Source organism: Arachis stenosperma, chromosome 3 (genome assembly GCF_014773155.1).
Source record: "Arachis stenosperma cultivar V10309 chromosome 3, arast.V10309.gnm1.PFL2, whole genome shotgun sequence".
NCBI lineage: Eukaryota > Viridiplantae > Streptophyta > Magnoliopsida > Fabales > Fabaceae > Arachis > Arachis stenosperma.
Genome location: NC_080379.1, coordinates 34,672,261 through 34,696,408, shown reverse-complemented (window position 1 = coordinate 34,696,408; position 24,148 = coordinate 34,672,261). Strand labels below are relative to the sequence as shown.

At 35.7% G+C, this 24,148-nt stretch overlaps 1 protein-coding gene across 1 annotated transcript; it reads right to left on the bottom strand.

Annotated features, from left to right (window-relative positions):
• Window positions 1–16,064: 16,064 nt before the first annotated feature.
• Window positions 16,065–23,688, bottom strand: LOC130969104 (uncharacterized). Its single transcript, XM_057894690.1, has 7 exons — window positions 23,249–23,688; window positions 22,430–22,848; window positions 21,370–21,484; window positions 18,353–19,024; window positions 17,506–17,583; window positions 16,800–16,913; window positions 16,065–16,590 (listed from the first exon to the last, which is right to left on the bottom strand). Exons 1-7 carry the CDS (start codon window positions 23,585–23,587, stop codon window positions 16,327–16,329), a joined length of 2,001 nt encoding a protein of 666 aa, XP_057750673.1. The 5' UTR covers window positions 23,588–23,688; the 3' UTR covers window positions 16,065–16,326.
• Window positions 23,689–24,148: the final 460 nt, after the last annotated feature.

The following is a 24,148-nucleotide window of genomic DNA, read 5'->3' as shown; positions in this document are numbered from 1 at the left end:
GCAAGGTAGTGGAAGAAAGCTCGAGGAAGCCTGCTATGGCAAAGAGTGACCGCCTAGAGTTCTACAAGAAGGACCAAGACAGGAGATATGCGCCTAAGGGTCAAGGCTTTAAGAGAGGTGGCTATGTGCCCCAATACATCTAAGGCCGAAATGACTACCAAAGAAATGACAAACAGGGGGTTACCACCCGATCATTTGAGGTGTCAGAGATGCAGGGGTTACCACTCAGACAAGCCAAGCAGGGCTGAGTTGGGTCTATGTTTCAAGTGTGGATTTCCAAGACAATTCTCTAAGTTTTTCCCACGCCAAGAGGCTCAGAATGCCAGTAGAGCTCACCAACAGGGCCGGGTCTTTGCTATGATGGTGAATGATGCTACTAAGTCCGATACTTTGATCCGAGGTAACTGTGAAATTGGTAACAAACCCTAATTGCTTCGTATGATACTAAGGTATCACATTCATTCATCTCATTTGACAAAGTTGAGGAATTAGGGTTGAAAGTATCCGAATTTACTTATGATTTGCATGTGCATACTCCAGCCTCTAAAGTTGTGATAACTAGGCTAGGTTGTACCTTTTCGGATAAAGAACAAACAATTTATTCATGACTTAATATGCTTGTCTTTAACTGTACTTGATTTGATTTTGGGTTTGGATTAGTTGTCGAAGCATTATGTGTTGCTAGATTGTTTTGAGCGTTCGGTTCAGTTTATGTTCGAAGGGTTAGAAGGACCGATAGTAGTCTGGGGTTATTACTTGAATTCGGTAATAGTGAATTGTAGTGGAAGTGCATGTCAGGAGTATATGCTGTTAGCCACTAGCTCATCGGTAGACGAACATAATTTAAAACAAATTCCAATAGTAAACGAATTCCCTGAGGTATTTCCCGAGGATATACCGAATATTTCCTTCCTCGAGAGATACAATTCGCGATAGAATTGGTGCCAAGGGTAGGGCTAATTTTAATTGCGTCGTATAGGATGTCGTTGTTGGAGCTGGAAAAACTCAAAGTTCAGTTGGAGGAACTGATGGATAAGAGCTTTATCCGACCAAGTGTTTTTTCGTGAGGAGCACTTGTGTTATTAGTGAAGAAGAAAGATGGTATCATGCAACTGTATGTGAACTACAACCAGTTAAATAAGGTGACGGTGAAGAATAAGTATCAATGGCCGAGGATTGATGACTTAATAGATCAGTTGCAAGGATCCGGAGTTTTCTCCAAGATCGACTTGAGGTCCGGATATCATCAGATAAGAATGAGAGAGGAAGATATTCCTAAGATGGCTTTTAGAATTCGTTATGGTCATTACGAGCACACTGTAATGTCTTTTGGATTGAATAATGCACCTGCCGTGTTTATGGATTACATGAATATTTCGACCTTTCTTGGACAAGTTTGTCGTGGTGTTTATTAATGATATTCTGATATACTTTAAGACTTAAGCAATAGCACAAAGTTGTAGGGCCTAAGAAAAACTTAAGTAGCAAATATAAAACAAAGAAAAGCTAGACAAAACTTAGTGCACAAGACAAGAAAATTCCGAGCTAGAGGAATTATTGATAATCACCCAGGGAAAATAACCAGAGAACATAAATCAGATCAAAATAAAAAAGGATATCACATATAGATACCAATAGACAAAAAGCATAAACCAAAGTGCATAAAAACCAAAAGAAGTTTAATATCTTTATTTTCTCTTCTTTTTGTCATTAAGGAGGGAGAGTAAAAGTACTTGCAGGAAGAAAAAGTCTTTTTTTTTCCGATTATTGTTAGGAATCTCGACACAAAGGGGAGGACTGTTTAGACAAATTACAAACGATTCATAATCTCAAAAAGACCATCTCCTAAACATCTATTATATTTAATCACCTAAAGAAACATTTTCCTCGAACAATCCACATAACCATTTCATTAATCTCCGTAGTGTCTCTTCGGCATTGCCATCAAGACACTAGAAGACTAATTATATATGTAAAATTATAACTGCTAAATCATATACAACACACATTACTAGTTATACCAGATCACACAGAATTCATCACTATCTTTTGCTATTTATCTCCAATTCTCAATCAAAGAAAATTCCTTGAACTTTGTCAATATAAACTCAATGTTTCTGACTTCTTGCAGCAAATTCCTTAGCCTGTTTCTTTCAAAGTTTTGTGTCCAGCAACTCTTAGTATCCTCCCTTTGCTATTTGATGATACTTTCTTCTACAGTTCTTATTACAAGTTCCTCAAGTTGTCCTAATGATTCTTCAATAACAAATTGTACAACAACTTTAACACCAAAGACAACTGCCATTAACCTGTTACTTGCACATATTAGTTCACTTACAATGGCCAGCAACTTGTTATTAGTACAAAAAACATATTTGCCTATTGCATATCTCTGTTTTTCTAGAATAAATTCAATACATAACCACCAACGTAGTTTATGAGCCGATTGTGGTATACAAAGAGAAAGAGTTGGACTCACTTGATTTTTTGTACACACAAACCTCTTATTTTGAATCTTTTTCCACTCCTTCCAATGACTCATTATCTCCTCCCATGCCTCCTCTTCCTTCGTTTCTTTCAACTCAAAGACTCTATGATTTCTAATTCTTCATGTCACCCATATAATTGCAAAGAAGAGATTAACCCATTTTCTAAACCGCATGGCCATACCTTTTTGCGCACACCGAACTTCAAAAAACTCTCTAATACTACTCGGACTTACCCACACCACACCCCCAACATTAAAGCTAAACACCACAACTTGTAAATGAATTTACAATGCACAAGCAAGTGATCCTCAACCTCTTTATCCGCATTATACAGCATATATTTAGATTCATCTCTACTTATAATATTAATCCTAGCTAGCCTTCCTTTGGTATTTAGTTTACCTAGTAAAGCAAACCATCCCATCATCTCCACTCTAGGTGGTACCATTCCTCTCCAAATGTTGCCAAAAAATGTCTTGATTCTGCCACCCCTAGCTTTTCTCCCAAGGTGGTACTAATCAGTGATTTCACTGAAAAGCACCCATCCTCAGAAAGAGACCATATAGTATGATCTTCGGTACCTGCATTAAGGATAACATTATGTAAAATAGTGTGTAATTTCTCACAGTGTTTACTCTCCCACTCAAAGAAACGCTTTCTCCATAAAAGGTTCCAGTTCCAACAGAGACCATCCCAGAAGCCACAATTTGAGATCAGCTCGGATTTTTGCAAAGAAATAGAATACAACCTTGGAAACTTATTTTTCAAACACAGTTTGCCCACCCAAACATCTTCCCAAAATTTTGTCTTGCCTCCATTTTCCACACACATTCTGAAGCCTTTCATTGCTATTTCTTTAAAAAAATTATCTTCATTTACCACTTGTACAATATCTCTCCACGGTCCATTCGATTTTGGCAAATCACTTTCCAACACATGGTTATTTAGATGTCCCTCATTACAAGAGATAACAATCTTTTTCCATAGTGGTTTATCTTCCTTTGCAAACCTCCACCACCATTTGAACAATAACGCCGCATTCTTGATTGTGATATCACCCACCCCAAACCACCAAACTCCTTTGGTTTTTGAATGTCACACCACTTTGTTGTTGGCATCTTCTTCCTTCTATATTTGGAACCCCAAAAAAAAGTCTGATTGAAGAGAGATGATCTTTTTCGCCACCGTTTTTGGTAGTTTGAACAAACTCAGATAATAAAGCAGTAGGTAATTGACCACTGCTCTTATCATAGTTATCCTCTCTGCCCTTGATAATAAGCCTGATTTCCACTTACTTAATTTCTTCTCAATTTTGTCTAATACTGGTTTCCATCTTTCAATTCTTCTCGGATTATCCCCTAGTTGAATCCCCAAATACTTCATTGGTAGATAACTTATTGGACATTTCAATTCTTGGGATAGACATCTTGCTTCCGAGTCTGAAATATTTATTGGAATAAGCACTGACTTCTGATAATTGATTACTAATCCTGACATGATACCAAAACACGCCAGAATTCTCCTGTGGTTCCTCAAGGTTCCCTTGTCCGGCGCAAAAAGTAGGATAGTATCATCAGCAAATTGGAGATGGAAAAGCGGTCTTTTATCTTTACCAACCTCCAATCCCTTGATGAAACATTTTTCCTTTGCCAACTCTCTCATCCAATTTAACACTTCAGCCACTAATATAAAAAGAAAAGGTGATATCGGGTCACCTTGTCTGAGTCCTCTTTTCATCGGAAAAGGATCTGACGGTGAACCATTGATGATAATTGACATAGCAGCAGTTTTGAGAAGTCCTTGTATCCATCCTCTCCAAACTACTCCAAACCCCATTTTTTCTGAGATGTGATCTAGAAACGACCACCTTACCATGTCATATGCTTTCTTGAAGTCTAGCTTCACAATTACTCCATTTTTCTTTTCTTTTTTCAGCCATGCTACTGTTTCACATGCGATGAGAGCACCATCCAACATTTTCCTGTCCCGAATAAATGCTGATTGAACCTCCCCCACCAAACAATTCATAACTCCCTTTATTCTCTTGACCAGAATTTTGATATGACTTTGTAGATACTTCCAATCATATTAATTGGCCTGTAGTCTTTCATCTCTGAAGGCACATCCACTTTTGAAGCCAAGGTTACCCACGTCATGTTGAGATTCTTTGGGAGGTAGCTTGTTCTGAAAAATTTCAGCACGGATTCACTAAACTCGACCCCGATAATATTCCACGTGTTCTTGATGAAGAACATATTAAATCCATCAGGACCAGGAGCTTTAGTGGATCCACAACTCCACACTGCTTCTTTAATTTCATCAAGACTTGGCATTTTCTCTATTTCTTGTGCTTGCTCCCATGATATCTTATTCAACAACCCTTCTTGAATGGTAATTTCTGGAGCTTCCTCTTGTGAATATATGTTTCTATAGAATCTCCTGGCCTCTTGCTTTATTCTCCTGGGGTTCTTTATAGCTCTGTTTCCAATTCTAAGTTCAGAAACCAATTTTCTTCTGTTTATAATGGTTGCCACAGTATGAAAGTATTTCGTATTTTTATCTACCTCCCGAATATATTTGTCTCTGGACATTTGTCTCCAGTAGGAAGAAAAAGTCTTAGTAGTTTAAAGGATCAGTCATAAGACACTACAGTGATCCAAAATAAATTTTAGAATAGGAGATAAAACTGAAAAATGTCTCATAAAGTAAACAACAGCAACAGCGAAAGATATGCTCTTGGCATCAGAATTTGACCCCCAGTTGAACCTCCCACTTCTAATTCTTTGTCCTCCGAGAGGTAGGAAAAGTCATTTAGATCCTTTAAGTACTGTTCTACAATGCCGATGCGTTGCTTTGACTTTCTAACCTCCAACTCGAGGTCGGCTTCATCTCGGCGTTGCATCTTAGTGCGCTTGATCATCATGTCAGCTAGGTTAGAGACTTCATGGAGCACATCCTTAACAATGCGAGAAAGGACTTTAATCTTGTTCTCTTTGGACTTCCTTTTTGGATCTGTGGATGAGTCGGACATCCGAAAGTCTTTTGAAAGTTCAGTGGGTAGCTGCCAAAGTTCATTTTCATCGTACCACCTCCTTTCAAGAATGAATTATGGACTTCTACATTTTCACAGAGAGATCAACATTATAAAATACAAAAGTTTTTGTAAAAAATAGAGCATATGATAGTCCAGCATTCTTCTCACTTTTCACACATTTATGCATGTGTCTCATCATAAAGTATGCAAAGGACATTGAAGTCTCTTGAATGAGAGTATATAGATCTAGAGTGCCACACAAAGTTACTCGTTGGAAAGACCCACTTTTGAGGGAGAATGAAATGGGTGATTATGCGATGGAGTTGAGCATTGATGGGACCAAGGGCTTTGTGCGTTGATGTAAGGCCGATGCAAAGGGAAACTTGGTCACAAATAATGTGGAAGGCTGTGTTTAGGCTAACATGTAAGTTTGAGTCCCATTTTCCAGAAGTGAAAACAGGGATTCCAATGTCTTGATAACCCAAAGCTTCCCCAATACGGTTTTGATCTAAAATAATCACTTGGACTTTGACATAGGAAACGATTCGGGAATCTTGGTATGTCATATTGGCATAGAATTGCCTCAATTAGTCAAGGTAAACTTTGTTGCTAATCTCAAACAAAGGTCCCCATCCTTGGCGCTAAAAAATATGAACAAAATTCAAGCCCTTTTCAACTAGGTTTTCAAGTGAAATCTGTTTGGGAGAAACAATAGGTCGTGCAACAATATCACGTTGAAAGAAATGACAATTTGTCACATTTTAAAACCTATTGGAATCACTTCTGGAAATTAGGCATATTTGGATTTGAAAGAAATTAGGTCATGCAAAATGGGTTCAGATATGGGATGAAGAGAAAAACGATTCCATACCACGGGATGTAGGAGGAGGTGGAGAGGTTGCACGAGTGTCCTCTTCCTACTCTTTCCTCAGCAAGCGGTCTCTTTTCTCGTGAAGCGCTAGGGTGCAAAGAACTTGGTTCAAGGGTGGCAGCAGCAGAACATGGCGAAATTTTGGTACCCACCATTTGAGCAGTAGTAGGTTGAGAAGAGTTTTAAGGTGGTGAAGGTGGTGAGGTATCAATGAAAATAGTGGTGTTGGCAGCTCGAGAAGTCTGTGGGTGACAATGAGAGTAATAACCTCCTCTCCTAGTGATAATCTTTCTTCTAGGCATTGTGAGACAGCATTAGTGGGTATAAGAACATATGAGAGAGACAGATGGTCAATTAGTTTATATTAGTGGTGTTGGCAGCTCGAGAAGTCTGTGGGTGACAATGAGAGTAATAACCTCCTCTCCTAGTGATAATCTTTCTTCTAGGCATTGTGAGACAGCATTAGTGGGTATAAGAACGTATGAGAGAGACAGATGGTCAATTAGTTTATATTTTCATTAAACCCTTAGCTGAAGATAGATTTTGTAAATTAAGAACTGCTTTGGATATTTTAAGTGCTGCAGATTTATGTTGACTAAACTAACGAGATTTTTTGAGTTTTTGTCGAGACGAGATACTCTGGGTAGATGATGAACAAATTCAAGTTTTCAAGCTGCGACCTTTAATTCCTGCTAAAATGATTATGTGATTTCTACATTTATTTCAAAATTAATTGCTATTGCTTTAAAACTGATTTTATTATTTTTTGCAAATATCATTCCATTTATTTCAAAATTCTTCCTAAAATTTCTTTTTCAAATTCATTTCAAAATCTTTCCATATTTAAAAAAGATATTCATATGTATTGCATCAGTTTTAAAAAACATAAAAACCCTTTGCCTCCCACAAGCATTCTCATAACTACTCTTTACTCAACATTGATCACTCTAGTTCTCACGCACACATTCTTATACCCTTGTGCTGCCTCACAATACCTAAAAGAAAGATTATTACTAAGAGAGGAGGTTATTAATCTCACCCTCAAAACTCCCGAGCTACCAACACCGCCATCTTCATTGATACCACACCTCCTTCACCACCTCAACAAACCTCTCCTGCTACCTCTAGCGCACACCAAGACCTCCGCACGTAGTTCTGCTGCTGCCTCCCCTGAACCCAGCTATTCACGCTGCCCTAGTTTGTCGCAAGGAAAGCAGCCACTCATTGAGGGAGAGGACACTCGTACAATCTCTCCACCTCCTCCTCCTAAATCCCATGGTATAGAATCTCGATTCTCTAATCATCCCATTTCTAAACCTATTTTGTATGATCCAATTTCCTTCAAATCCAAGTATGGCGAGTTTCTAAAAATAAACTTTAATTCCACTCGATTTTTAAACATGACAAACTGACATTTCTTTCAAAGTAATACAGTTGCACAACCCATTGTCACCCCAAACTGATTTCACTTGAAACACTGGCTGAAAAGGGCTTGGATTTTGTTCATATCTTTTAGCGCCAAGGATGGGTACCTCTTTGATATTCGTGACAAGGTATACCCTGATTTGGTGAGGCAATTTCATGTGAATATGACATACCAAGATGCTAGAATTGTTTCATATGTCAAAAATCAAGTGATTATCTATTCTTAATATATAAAAGTAGATACATAAGTTTACCCACATTACTTTTAAAACATTTTTTTTCTACTAATGTCATGTCAGCAACATCGCTTACTTGGCAAAATATTAGAATCAACCACTCAATTTTTGCCAAATCAACTATTATTTTCAAATCAACAAAAAAATATACAAAAATTTGTAATAAAATTTATAACCTACAAAGACATTCAATCATATCCATATATTTATTATATCTCACCGTTATAAACAATACAATAGATTTATAACTCCAATAATTAATTTGTTAATTTCTATAAATAACTCATTAAATATAATAAACATTCATATTACAAATGTAATAATAATATTAATAATCATAATAAATTTTACGTTACAAATATTCAAATTCCATACTATTTGAACTACTTATATAAGTTTCTAATCACTATTCTTTCAAATGACATCAAATTTAGCACGGAAAATTTATTCCGAACTACACAACATTTCAAATTTACTCAATGGAGCATCATTCTTTGGACAATATCACCAAACAAAGACAATTAGTTTATCAAAGTTCGCGTGTTTCATCTATGAGAAACATTAACATCCACAAATGAAGAAGAGTCTCTTTATTTAGAAATGATTATATTAGATGAAAATGTATAAAACAAACATATTTATTATATTTTTAAATTGAATTTACAAAAAAAATACTTTAATTATTTTTGCTTTTTATATTTTTTATATTATTTTATAATACTTTATATATAATTGTATTTTAATATCGTTAAAATTATACTTCTTTTAATATGCTATTTATTGTTCCTTTTTAACTAATTATTAACTACGATTTACTAACACTGCAGGAAATACATCTTCATATAATTGTGAAAAGAAATATGTCATGTCAGCAACATCGCTTACTTGGCAAAATATTAGAATCAACCACTCAATTTTTGCCAAATCAACTCTTATTTCCAAATCAACAAAAAAATATATACAAAAATTTGTAATAAAATTTGTAACCTACAAAGACATTTAATCCATATCCATATATTTATTATATCTCACAATTATAAACAATACAATAAATTTATAACTCCAATAATTAATTTGCTAATTTCTATAAATAACTCATTAAATATAATAAACATTCATATTACAAATGTAATAATAATATTAATAATCATAATAAATTTTACGTTACAAATATTCAAATTCCATATTATTTGAACTACTTATATAAGTTTCTAATAACTATTCCTTCAAATGACATCAAATTTAGCACGAAAAATTTATTTTCGAACTACATATCATCTCAAACTTACACAATGAAGCATCATTCATTGGACAATATCACCAAATAAAAAGACAATTAGTTTATCAAAGTTCGCGTAGTTCATCTATGAAAAACATTAACACCCATAAATGAAGAAGAGTCTCTGCTTAGAAATGATTATATTAGATGAAAAAGTACAAAGCAAACATATTTATTATATTTTTAAATTGAATTTACAAAAAATACTTTAATTATTTTTGCTTTTTATACTTTTTATATTATTTTATAATACTTTATATATAATTGTATTTTAATATCGTTAAAATCATACTTCTTTTAATATGCTATTCATTGTTCCTTTTTAACTAATTATTAACTATGATTTACTAAAACTGCAGGAAACATATCTTCATATAATTGTGAAGAGAAATATGATGAACAAATTCAAACATTTGTTACAAGAAGAAAAAGTCTATATTATAAAAAATTTAAAAATAAAAAATGTAAATGATCTGTATAGACCAATTAAAGATACAATAAAAGCAAATTTTTTACTCACAACTGTGAAAGAAATTAAAGATCCAATTTTGAACATTTTCCAAGACTATTTTAAATTTGTATCACTTGAGACATTGTCTGACAGAGTGGGTCAAAAAAATATTAACAGGTAATTTCATTTTTACTATTTTAATTATTTTTATTAAAAATAATTTATTCAAAAAAATCTACACATTTTTGTTCTTTTTATTGTAGATGTCATTGAAAAACTACATCAAAAGATTAAGAAAAAAGAAAACCATACAAATTCAAGACAAATCTTTGGAAGAAAAACATACATGTAAAGATAGAACAAATAATATAATAGAAAGTGCATACAACTCAACAATTCATAAATAATATGCCTTCACAAGAACCTACGATAGAAAGAAGAAAGCAACAATTCTAACAATAACCAATAAAGAAAAAGGAGGACGAGCGCCACATAAGAAGACTAAGTCCATCAACTAAAACAAATGCAAAAATCAAATCACCAAATAAAAATGTCACTTTGTACAACTCCAACATCCAAATCTTTTGTACTACAAATTATTTTAAACAAAGCACCTTTTAAATTTAACTTTAATTTACACATATTTAATTTAATTCTATAAAACATAACAATTTTTAATATTTATTATATACTATTATTAATTTACCGTCTGCAACTCCGCCTATGTTACACTTGCGGTACATAGCCGGTCCCAAGTCCGGATAAAGGAGGAGGGTTGTGTTAGGTCTTCGGCAACCAACATAAAATTATAGCCGAACCCCCATGACATGAATTAAAGACATTATTGCGCTAAAGCTAGGTCGTTGCCCGGAAGCAACGCGCCGTATGGCTCGAGTACGGTGTCGAAGCAAGAGCCGCTGCATCGATGCCCGGATGTAGTGTTAAATGAGCAAGGGTTCTCGCGTTTTCGTGAACGGACGAGGGTAAATAAGCTAGTTCACAAAGGAAAAGGTAAAGGTCGAAGCGACAGAAGGTTGAGATTTGGGACATGGAACATAGGCACTCTAAAAGGAAAGTCCATGGAGGTGGTGGACACCATGACAAGGAGGAAGATTAACATTATGTGCCTACAAGAAACGAAATGGGTTGGTACAAAGGCTAGGGAGTTGGATACTTCTGGTTTCAAACTTTGGTATACAGGAAAGGTGAAGAATAGGAATGGGGTTGGAATAATTGTGGATAAGCAATGGAAGAAGGACGTAGTGGATGTCAAGAGGGTGGGAGATCAGATCATCTCTATCAAACTTGTGGTGGAGGGAGGTGCTTTCCATGTGATTAGCGCCTATGCACCGCAAGTGGGTTCGGACGAACAACATAAGATAAGGTTTTGGGAGGATCTAGAGAGTTTGGTTCAAGGCATACCTTTGGGAGATAAGATTTTCTTAGGAGGAGATTTAAATGGTCATGTTGGGAGAGAAGTGACTAGATATGGGAGTATTCACGGAGGCCATGGTTTCGGGGTGATCAATGCCGATGGTAAAACTATTTTGGACTTTTCCTCAACTTTTGATCTTCTCATCGCAAATACATGTTTTAAAAAGAGAGACGAACATCTTATAACCTATAAGAGTGGCATGACAAGCTCTCAAATCGACTTCTTCTTGTTGAGGAGAGTCGACCGGAAATTTTGCATTAACTGTAAAATTATCCCGGGAGAGAGTTTGACAACACAACATAGGGTGCTCGTCATGGATTTTCGCGTTGAGCAAAAGTTGAGGAAAAGACATCATACGAAGAACCCAAGGACGAGGTGGTGGCGGATGAAAAGTGAGGAACAAAGAAGCTTCCTAAGACGGGTAGGAGAAAAGGCAAAGTGGGATGGGAATGGAAGCGCGGAAGAGATGTGGAAGGAGATGGCAGAAGTTATTAGAAAAATAGCAAAAGAAAGTTTTGGTGAATCTAAAAGAATAGGACCAAGAGACAAGGAGTCCTGGTGGTGGAATACGAGTATACAAGAAAAGATAAAGATAAAAAAGGAATGCTTTAAAGAGTGGTCTTTATGCCGCAATGCAGATAACTGGGAAAAATATAAGGCGGCTAAGAAAGAGACAAAAGTGGCTGTAAGTGAAGCAAGGACAAGAGTATATGAGGGTTTCTACCAGTCTTTGGGCACGAAAGAAGGAGAAAAATGTATATATAGAATCGCAAAGAGTCGGGAAAGAAGAACGAGAGATTTGGATCAGGTTAAGTGCATAAAGGATAAGGATGGAGAGGTGTTGGCTCAAGAGGAGAAGATTAATGAAAGGTGGAAGAGCTACTTCTACGAGTTATTTAATGAGGGACAGAAGACTCTTCCGAGCCTTGGTCGATTATGCACAAGGGAAGAAGATCAAAACTTTGACTACTATCGAAGGATTCGAGACTTCGAGGTAAAAGAGGCTCTAAAGCAGATGAAAAATGGTAGGACAGTAGGACCTGATAATATCCCGATTGAGGTTTGGAAAGGTCTTGGAGGAAAAGGCATCAACTGGTTAACCAAGCTTTTTAATGAGATTTTAAGGTCAAAGAAGATGCATGATGAGTGGAGAAAGAGCACCTTGGTACCTATCTACAAGAATAAGGGGGATATACAAAGTTGCGGAAACTATAGAGGGATTAAGCTTATGAGTCATACTATGAAGTTATGGGAAAGGGTGATAGAACGGAGGTTGAGAAAAGAGACACAAGTAACAGAGAACCAATTTGGATTTATGCCAGGCAGATCTACCACTGAAGCGATATACCTATTAAGAAGGATGATGGAAAGGTATCGTAGTAATAAAAGGGATCTGCACATGGTGTTTATTGATTTGGAAAAAGCGTATGATAGGGTACCAAGGGAGGTCTTATGGAAGGTTTTAGAAAAGAGGAGAGTAAGGATCGCATATATTCGGGCAATTAAAGACATGTATGATGGGGCCACAACTAGTGTGAAGACTCAAGGTGGTGTGACAGAGGAATTCCCTATTGGTATAGGATTACACCAGGGATCATCCTTAAGTCCATACCTTTTCACATTAGTCTTGGAAATACTCACAGAGCACATCCAAGAGCCTGTGCCATGGTGCATGCTTTTTGCCGATGATATCGTCCTTATGGGAGAGTCAAGGGAAGACCTAAATAAGAAGTTGGAGTTATGGAAAGAAGCTCTAGAAGTGTATGGTCTGTGCATAAACCGTAACAAGACGGAATATATGGAATGTAAGTTCAGTCTGAGAAGGGAAAACTCCAATATAGAGGTGAAGATTGGAGAAAACATCCTACGAAAAGTTAAAAGTTTTAAGTATCTTGGGTGCATCATACAGGATAATGGAGAGATTGAACAGGATGTAAATCATAGGATCCAAGCAGGTTGGTCAAAATGGCGGAGTGCATCTGGTTTTATATGCGACAAAAAAATGCCTTTAAAACTTAAAGGTAAATTCTATCGCACCGCTATAAGACCGGCTATGCTGTATGGTACGGAGTGTTGGACGGCTAAAGGGGAGCACAAACATAAGATGAGTGTGGCAGAGATGAAGATGTTGAGATGGATGAGTGGTCATACGCGATTGGATAAAATAAGGAATGAAGATATAAGGGAGAGAGTTGGAGTAGCACCCATTGTGGAAAAGATGGTTGAATCGCGTCTCAGGTGGTTTGGACATGTGGGAAGAAGACCGATAGAACATTCAGTCAGAAGGGTGGATGAGATGGAAGATGGACAAAGAGCGAAAGGCAGAGGAAGACCTAAGAAGACCATCCGTGAGGTGGTCAAACGAGATCTACATGTAAACGGTCTCTCTGTAGACATGATACATGACAGAGCACAATGGCGTCGTTTGATTCATGTAGCCGACCCCACTTAGTGGGACAAGGTTTTGTTGTTGTTGTTGTTGTTGTTGTTGTATTAATTTACCGTCTGCACATTGCGCGGGTCTCATTCTAGTTTTAGATAAAAACCGTATTAGGGAAGCTTTAGGTTATCAAGACACTGGAAACAACGTTTTCACTTCTGATAAATGGGATTCTAATTTGACCGTTAGCCTAAACACAGCCCTTCGCTTTATTTGTGGCCAAGTCTTTCTCTGTACCGAATTTACACCAACACACAAAGCTCTTGGTCCCATAAATGCCCAACTCGATCGTATTATTACCCAATTCATTCTCCCTCAAAATGGGTAACCTTGTGTGACACTCTAGTTCTGTATGCTCTCATTCAAGGGATTCCAATATCTTTTGCATACCTTATGATGAGACACACATGAATGTGTGAAAATTAAGAAGAATGATGGACTACCATATGCACTATTTCTTACAAAAATTTTTGCATTTCATAATGTTGATCTCTCTACTGAAAATGTGGAAGTCCATAATTCATTCTTGAAAGGAGGTGGTACAGTGAAAAAGAACTTTGACAGCCAACCCACTAGACTTCCAAAAGACTTCCGGAACCCCGACTCACCCATAGATCCAAAAAGGAAGTCCATAGGGAAAAAGATTAAAGTCGTCTCTCGCATTATTAACGATGTGCTCCATGAGGTCTCTAACCTAGCTATTTTGATGATCATGCGCACTAAGATGCAACGCGGAGATGAAGCTGACCTCAAGTTGGAGCGTAGAAAGTCAAAGCAACATATCGGCATCGTGGAACAATACTTCAAAGAGTTAAGCGACTTTTCCTACCTCTGGAAAGACGAAGAAGTGAGAAGTTTAGCTGGGGGGTCCGATTCTGATGCCTAGAAGATATCTCTCGGCTGTTGTTTCTTTATGAGATTTTCAATTTTATCTCCTGTTCTGAACATTTTTTTGGATGATTGTGTTGACTTATAACCAGTCCTTTTATAAACTGCTAAAACTCTTTCCTTGCTGCAGGTACCTTTAATCTCCCTCCTTGATGACAAAAAAAAGGAGAAAGTAAAGATATTAAATCTTTTTTTGGTTTTTTTATGCACCTTGGTTTTGGTTTATGCTTTTTATCTATGATATTTTTTTATTTTGATTTGATTTACAGGTGCTAATCAATAATTCCTCTAGCTCTCAATTTTCTTGTCTTGTGCACTAAGTTTTGTCTAGCTTTTCTTTGTTCTATATTTGCTGCTTAAGTTTTTTCTCAGGTCCTACAACTCTCTGCTATTGCTCTTGATTGATGAAAGCTCATAAACATAGGGAGCTTGCTAGAAATAAGGAAAGTCATTCCATTCTCTCCTTTATTTGAAGTTTAATCATGTTTGTCATCAAAAGAGAGATTGTTGAGTCAAAATTTGATTTGATACCTTACGATGACAAACACAATTAACTATTTTCTATTATATCTAATTGTTATGATATGCAATGTAGGATAATCAAGGAAGCTGAAAATGTGCATATCTATCACATTAATGAAAATACCATTAAGAGGATCTCAAGCCAACATTAGAAAAGATGTTACACATCAAGGCAGCAATATATTCATTCCAAGAATAAAAGATTGGATAGCTGCTGCACATTCAACTCAAGAAGGAAAGTTTTCCTCTCTTCAATATTAACATATTGGAAATTAGCTTTCAAATTGATTGGAGAGCTGCCGTTCGAAATTTTAGAGAACAAAGGAAAGTTTTCTCATTGATAGCCAGCGATTAAGAGCTTTGAAAGAGTGTAATGGGTAGTCGATGAAAAAAGAAACTTCTCCAAATAGAAGAAATGACATCAAGCTCTATAAAAGAAATTTGTTTCAAAGTAGGAGGCAACCATTTGAATTATATCTGATATGAAACACCTTGTCTTCTTTCCTGTTTTTAGTGTGTGTGTTCATACTTCTCTTTATTCTAGAACTAAGCTTTCTTAGGGAAATAAAATGGGCAAAAGAGAATAGTGCATACAAAAGCCAAAATTTCTGAGTTGTTGAGCGCTTTGTCTTTCGAAGAGTGTGCTGGTTTGGAGTGTACTTGGTTCCCCTTAACTAGGTTGAGTTAGCACCTAGGTGAGTGACTAAGCTTGAGATAGCTTAGGTGAAGGTACAAGAGTGTGAGTCTTTTTGTATTGGTATTTGTAATCAAATTGATCATAGTGAAAATTTCAGCATTGTTGTAGACTGGACACAGATCACATTAGTTATGCACTTACAAGACAAAACCAAAAATAATCTCCTGAAACCACAATTCAGCATAACTTGTTTTCAAAGATAGATTCTTGATTCAACCTCCCTTTTAACTCACTTGGAACCTTCAGGATCCTCGTGTTTCTCCTGCTTGTTCTATTCATTAGCTATGATGTGGTTGATTTCAAAGTATAAAATCTCATTTAAATTTAATAACTAATGTAGTGCAATTTTGCGTAAAATTTTATATAGCTACCAAAAGTAGCGTCATAACATAAGAAAACTAATCATAAATCGATGTTTGTAAGCAGCAACACCTCACAAATGCCCATAATCTATGGGAAAATTTATAGGTAAATAATTTCTTCTCTTCCCATTATTCAAGAAAAAAATGGATATAATCTAAATTTGCACATAAAATTATAAAATAATATCAAAACACGGTCATCCATCTTCTAGGAACTCCCTGTGTACGTGCATGCATGATGTGCTGCAGTAATTATAATTATAGCGGTGGAAGGGAACTTTACCAGCAAGTGATGAATTACAACAGGAACAGTAAATTTCACCAGCTAATCCTCCTTTAGGTTCTGAAATGGCATGTGTGGAGGTTGAACAGTTCTCTTGAATTTTGAGGGCAGCTATTCTTCTCTCTGCGGCAGCTGCTCTCTTTTCCCTTTCTTCAGCCTGCGCTCTTCTTATTTCCTCCTTTTAAAATAGAAAGAGAATTGAAATAATAAAAAAAAGTAAATGTCTGTTTATTCATGATCAGCATTTTATAGCGAAATAATTAATAAAATACTCAGATGGAACTGTCATTTTATCGCAGAAACATGTAGCATGGTTAGCCACATTGCTAATAAACTTGGACTAGATCTTCAGCTTTAAAAATAAATAAACAAATAACACGTTCTAACCTCTTTAGATAATTTCACACCACTTTTGGATTGTGATTGTCCCTTAGAAGAAGCTGGGGCAGTCATTTGCTTCTCCGCAGCCTTCGAGTCATTCTTAAGCAACACAGCTTCTGCCTGAATAAGTTGTTAAAAATTTGTCAAGACAATGTTTTTCGACAAAAGAAGAATGAAGATTAATTGAGTAAAACAGTATATATGCCGTATGCTAGATTGCTAGTTATGGGAGTTAGGATCGCAGATTAATTGAAAAATCAAAATCTTCTCAACAAAATTTCTGTTGAAACTCTGTAGCTGGCTGAGGTATTGGCCTGAATGGGCCATCAGCAACAAGACAAACAGAAAACAACTTGTAACTGTAAGCAATATATTAGTATATTTCCTTTCACAATTATCATGAAAGCTCATTTGTTCCTGCAAACTTGCTCAAGACTTAATTACAAACTTATTGTGTAACTGTTAACGATTCAAGGCAGAGGTAGAAAGAAACAGGTATTATTTCCATATTCCAGTCAACAATTTCAAGACAATCCAGGTAGATCCTAGCAAAACTGAAGTTATTTAGATTTAAGATTATACCAAAAAAATAAAAAATATAAATATAAATAAAAAAATAAAATCAATGGTTTTAATTTTCTTAACCATTGTAAAATAGAATCAGACCCATAACATTTGAATTGTTTGGTAACCAAAACAAGTTGAGATTTACCTGTGCCCTCTTTTCTTTGGCTTTCTTTAGTTTCTTTAACTCTTTTGCTCTGGCTTTTCTCTTGGCTTCTTTTTCTGCCTGTTGAAGCACAAAGGGACAACAGTATTAATCTGGCATGGTGGTTATTGCTAGATGATAATCAAAACCAAAATTTTAGATAAAGTAAAGAACATTGCACACTGCACACCAGAAGTAGTCAACCAAAGGTACCTCCTTTACAGATAAAATGTTTCAATAAGAAAGGTATCTAGCCAATAAAAGGCCAGGTTACAAAAAACCGTAGGTTATGTTGGGGGGTTTTAAGCATGTAAGTCATTAAGATTTTAAGCATCAAATCTGGATCATGAAGCATATTAACATTGTATATATGTAAGAAACCACACACACAATATAAATAGTATTACAATTGTATCATTCACACTGATGATGAGAATTACCAACAAGCAATCGGAAACAAGGCACTAAAGCAGCCCTACTCTCCCATCTAAACAAGTATCATAATCTTTCCAACCATCTAAACAAGCCATTGTTGGCATCAAGTTGGGCACAGTACAAAGGCATCAAATTCTTCTCGCTGATGTGATCTGAAATCAAACCTATGTCCAGATAATTGCACATATTTATTGCCATACCCCCCAAAAAGAAAAAAAAAAAAAAAAAAACAAAGCGCACACACACAAAATTGCATACACTTATTCTGTCTCTATTTTACTACAAGTAATCTTTATCAGCAAGCCACCAAAAGTAAAGACTAAAAGAGAACAAAATGGGAAACACAACATGTTAATCACCTTTGAATTTAGGGGGTAAAAAAATTTAAAACCCTTTCTAGAAGCATCAGAATCACCTGTTTAGCAGCTTGTGATTCTTCCATTTCTTTGGTCAATGCACTAGGAACTTTTGCAGCATGCCAATCCCATTTGTCAGGGTTTGATGCCATGAACCTTCTAAAAATATTTCTGACTTCCTTCTCATTAGCCAACATATATGGAGTCCGCCCCCTTTCATCTTTAATGCAAGGATCCAAGCCCTGTTCCAGGAGTTCCATGACATTGTGAGCATCTCCAGATTTTGCTGCTTGATGTAATGGAGTTGATATGCCAGGTAGCTCATTCTCACTCTCTTCATCACTCAAAACAGGTTGTGCATCCTTTTTGCTTGAACTAGCTTTAGCCTTATCTTTGTTATCCAACTCAATCATGTCGCCTTTGCTGGAGAGTAGGTCTGTATTTCTTACAGCAGTTGGAATTGATATTAAGCCCTCTTGGTTGCTTTGTAATGTTTCCTTCTCATCCGTTTCAAAGGATACTTGAGTCAACTGGCTATATACACGTTTTGCTTCCCTAAAAGTAGGCCTCCGAACAGTGAAAGGAATATTTCTGATAGCACAATGCGGATTGGAAAAGAGTGATTTTTCTCCATTATAGAACAATTGACGACTACTTGAAGGTGCATTTATAAAAATGCATTTGGAAGCATCAAAATAAGGTCGCCAAGAAGTAAGCAGTTCTTGAACTTCCTAAAATATTGGAATGCCCATCCAGAATAAATATCAGTATGGCATGAATGAGATAAGAAATAAGCATGCATTTTTCTGCATTTAGTTTTAACAGGAATGATTGCAAAGTCAAATTGGAGGAAGAAGAATAAGAGTTAATTTGTTAAATTCATGACCCATAAATGGAATCACTAAAAACTGGAAATGATTTTATTTGGTTTGAACAGAACAGTTAGAAATAAAATCTTATCATCTTACGTTAGGATTCTTCATACAAATTTTCAGTTGAATTGATTTTAGAATCAATTCTTATATTTGGAATATGCATTTAAGGTGAAATTAATTTATTTATTTTATCACTTTAAAATACGTTTTACCCTCAAATAGCCCGCAATCCAGTCTGTTAGGCATGAGCTCTATGAGAGATAGAAACCAAAAGTAAGGATGAAATAGTCCATCTATTTGAAGTTAAATTGGGAGAAATGGCATCATATTTGACCAGACTTTTGAAACACTAAAACCCAAGAAATTTTAAAACCTAATTCATTTCCTATTTTTTAACAATCCAAAACAAGCTTTAATTTAAAAGTCAAATCAAATCCCATTTTTCACATACAAACACAACTGCTAGGGCCAATTATCAGTATCATATTTGGAATAACAATTTGTTGAGTACATTACTTCATTATATAACAATTTATAAATCTACACAGAATCAAACATGACATTCAGAATTCTTAATTCTACATTCTACAATTACAAGAACCTAGTCTGTACCCATTCTATACATATACTTTATGTTTGTTATGAGAAGAGATATTGTTGTTAGATAGTGGCTATTAGTTTAGATGATGCATTAATGGAGAATAGTTGATAGATGCCTTATATTTATTACTCTACTCTCTATTCGTCTTTTCTATTGTAACACAACAATCTACACACAAGTAATATATTATCTTTCTGTCTGTTGTCTAGTTACTCCAATAGTTCTGCCAAATAACCTTGAATCATAACAATGTTAAAATCTTCTTCGTGCTCTTAAACTTTATTACGTGATATATAATCTTTCAATATACGAAAATGCCAGACAACACTTGCACTCTTTACCCATTCAATTAAAATGAAATCAATCCAGTAAATTTTACGAATACTTCACTGAACTAATTTGAAATCATTAGAGGTCCATTAACACAAGCTTCCCATATCCCAAAATGAATTAAACAGCATTAAGTCACTGGTTACAGCAATCATCAGACAACAACCTCAAAATTGATAAACTATAAATAGATCTACTCTCAGCTATTATAAGAGTGTATTCCGTTGCTCCCCTTTCTTGTAAAATGGTCACCACTTGAGCCACAGAGGATGCTTTTTGACCAAATAGCTACATAAACATATATTACATTTTGTCCTTATTGATTGAGAATCGTATCTGTAGCTACAGCTGTCTTACCTGTTTGTCTGTTCCCAATAATTAATTCTCACTAACCATGCCCTATAGGGATCATTGAATCATTAGCAATAAGTCCTGTTTGAAGAGGCTCATATATGGAACGTCTCGAAATAATTCCGGGAGCTGGAGATTCGATTAATCGAGATTCGGAAGATGAAGTTTCTCCTTGACCGTCAATTGGTTTAGCCAAGGCATTTATAACACGACCCAAATAAGCCTCACTTACTGGTATCTGAGCAATTCTTCCTGTTGCTTTTACCGAGCTTCCCTCTTGTATCATCAAACCATCACCCATTAATACAACACCAACATTATTTGATTCCAAATTTAAAGCAATCCCTATGGTACCCTCCTCAAATTCCACCAACTCCCCCGCCATTACTTCATCAAGACCATAAATACGAGCAATACCGTCACCTACTTGAAGTACAGTACCAGTATTTATAATCTTTACCTCGGTATTATATTGTTCAATACGTTCGCGGATAATTTTACTAATTTCATCTGCACGAATGGTTACCATGAGTATTTCTTAATTTAATTCTAGAAGAGAAAAATGATGCATGTATTCTAAATTTACTAAAGAAGAAGGACTAATGCGTTATTTTATATCTTTCATTTCCCCAAACATGCCAATATTAGCACTGATGGTACGTAAATGTAACTTGTTGTTCAAGCAACTATTCAGCGTTCCCAGAGCTCCTTGTAAGGCTTGTTGGAAAACCCGTTGTCGGACTTGATTAATCGTTCTTTGTTGTTCAAAACGAATAGTTTCATTTTTGTAATTTTCTAATTGTTCCAAAGTCGTATAAATTGACTTAATTAAATTCAATTTTTCTCGTTCTATTTCAGAATAACCACATTAAACTGCAAAACAACACCTAATAGCATAAAGTGAGGAATGCAATAATACCTTTTTTAATGCAAGTTCATTATGACGACGAAGTGAAGCACCAGCAGAATGTGCAGCCCTTCCAGAAGCATCTTTTGATGATTGTTTCTTTCCAGCCTTGGCCCTCACAACATATCTGCATAAGAATGATGAGAAATTAATAACAAAAAAATAAATAATTCAAAAATTCTCATTCAATGAAAAGAACTAGTGATATTAGAAAGAATTGGTGAGGTTGAAAATACTTATTTTCATTTTTACATAAATTACTGTACCTATTCAATAATAACTTATCTAATGGTTAACAGAAAAGCTAAAACATGAATAACAACTAAAATAACAATGACAACTACACCCTGTCCCACTAGGAAGAATTGAACACAGATCAAATGACTCTGAAGAGCCCATAGAAAATCATGTCAAAGTCAAACTATTAAAATCTAAATCTTTTTAAATGTTTGCCAATAGTTTTCTCTTGGACTCAATTTAACTCTAAATCTTCGGTTACCCTCCATCTAATTAAGCCAAACAAGAATTCATTCCCATGCATTGCACTGGAGAAACGCAATGCCTAAAGGAAAGCTTTAAACATTTTCCTTGTTCTCAAGAAGGAAATACAGAATGGATGATGCATCTAAACCCTTCTAAAAGATTCTAATTTCAAGAAGCCAACATCATAAATCAATAATTGAGCATTAAATCTGGAAAACTCCAATTTGATAACTGATGCATCAGAAGTTGAAAACACAGAATGAACACCAGTGTTTGGTAAGGAATTAAGATTGCATCAAGTCTCCCAAGAGTGATAAATGAGGGTGCTACAAACGAAAGGTAATGCAAGCTTAACAATATTGGCTTCCAACATCACAGGTCAGCAAGAAGCATTAGGTTTCTGATAGTTAACTCAAGCATAACTCATTCACAACATCCAGGAAAAATAAAAACCAAGTACAACATTGCTTATGGGAACAGTTAGAATGGCATGTGCATTGTGCATGTCTGTTGCAATAGATTCTCTCCGCCAAACATGTCAAGCAAAAACTATTACTTCAAATTTTAGCCGAATTAATTGTTTCCTAACCTGTGAAAGGTCTTGTGAGCCACAACTGCATCACCATCAAAGACACAACCAGCAAAGTGTCCACCAGATGCAAGCAGTACGATTCGCAAATGACTATTATCCCTGGGCTCAAGAGTCAGAGATTTCAACCTCTCACACACTTCGTTCTCTGCACTTCCATTCTCATCACTCATATTCATAATCAAGCACTTCCAGAGAGAAACACTTTGACCTGATTGAAGACCAACAAATAGCTTTTGTTTAAGAATTTCTCTTGATTTGTCACGCACTTCATTGCGATTTTGAGACTCATTTTCACTGTCGCTGTCACTCTCTGATCCTGATATGCTTGAAACATCATAGTCTTTGACAAATTCAGATGTCAACACCTCAAAATCCTCTTCCTTAACAATATTCTTTCCCGCAACTGTCAGCTTCACCTGTCATCAAACATTCACTTGGCTATCCATAAGAATAAATAAATAAAACATCCTTCACCTTAGAATGGTGAACTTACAAAAGAACATATTAAATTTCCATTACACCAGAAAAAAGAAAAAACGCTACATGCATAAATACAATTGCATTTCCAGGACCTCATATTTAATTATTAAATAGTTTAGTTCTTTCACTGACAAGAGAACAAATTCCGAACAGTACAACAAGAATATAACACAATTGCAATTTCAGGTACCCCAATCAAAAAATGTTTGAACATCACTTTTTTCGTTATAGCAACAAACAACATGCGTATGGTAAATTTGACCCATATTTAGTGCGAAGATAAAATTGTGAGTGAATTTTGAAACTGAAAATTCTAAAGAAATTATTGAATCTCACATTGAATCGATGAATATCAGATTTGAAATGCGAACGCTGGTCTTGGAGGGAATCGAATTGGGCCTTACAGGTATTGCACGTCCACCTAGGCGCTGAAACGACGGTGTCATGGAGACCATCGGCGACGACGTTGTTTGAGGGCGTTTCAAGGCCTGCGTTGCGACGATCATTGTCGTTGGGCTCGTAAATCGAAGAGTGAGTAGAAGGTAGAAAGTAGCAAGAGTCGAAGACGCTAGGTGAGAGCTCGAAGACCGAACGGTGATGTTTTTCCTGAAACGACGTCGTCGTGGCAGCGGACCTTGCCGTTGCGGCAGCGATAGTTAGAAGATTAGAAGCCATAGCAGGTATCCTTCTACTTAGTTTGAACTTTGAAATGAACGTGACTTAAGGCTTGGTTTGGTATCACAAGCAACTCTTCAAAAAGGTTTACAGCTTATGCTGCTGTTCGCGTGAGCTAATTTTTTGAGCAAAATATCCATACTTCCATAGGCTTCTTTTAAAATAAAATAAAAATAATTACCCAAATTCATTTTTAAAAATTTTAAAAGTGAATATTTTTATATTTAAAAAAATTAATATCTAAATTAATTTTTAACTTTTTTTTGGGTAGATATAACAGTTTTTAGTTGATTTTTTAACATAATTGACTAACAAAAAGTACTGAGTAGGTACATAAATTCGCATACATAACAGTTAAGTGTCCACATGTGCGAAAAAAACAAAAGAGTCTCTGGTATAAAAATCTAAAATTGCGTCATTTTAATAAAAGTCTTTGAAAAAGGTCTACCCCCAGACATGTTGCCATTGCCAAACCTCGGACCATCGTTGCCAGTCCCCTGCCGACTCCAATTCTCATACTTAAGGTCATCAATAAGCAATTCATACCGTCAAACAGGGCAA

What these genes read in the sequence shown, in the direction of transcription:
- LOC130969104 (XM_057894690.1), bottom strand. Translation starts at nt 23,587, where the DNA reads ATGGCTTCTAATCTTCTAACTATCGCTGCCGCAACGGCAAGGTCCGCT. An exon ending in CTGATATTCATCGATTCAAT is followed by an intron (nt 22,849 to 23,248) that starts GTGAGATTCAAT and finishes GTTTGATGACAG; the next exon opens with GTGAAGCTGACAGTTGCGGG. An exon ending in AATCACAAGCTGCTAAACAG is followed by an intron (nt 17,584 to 18,352) that starts GTGATTCTGATG and finishes GTGCTTCAACAG; the next exon opens with GCAGAAAAAGAAGCCAAGAG.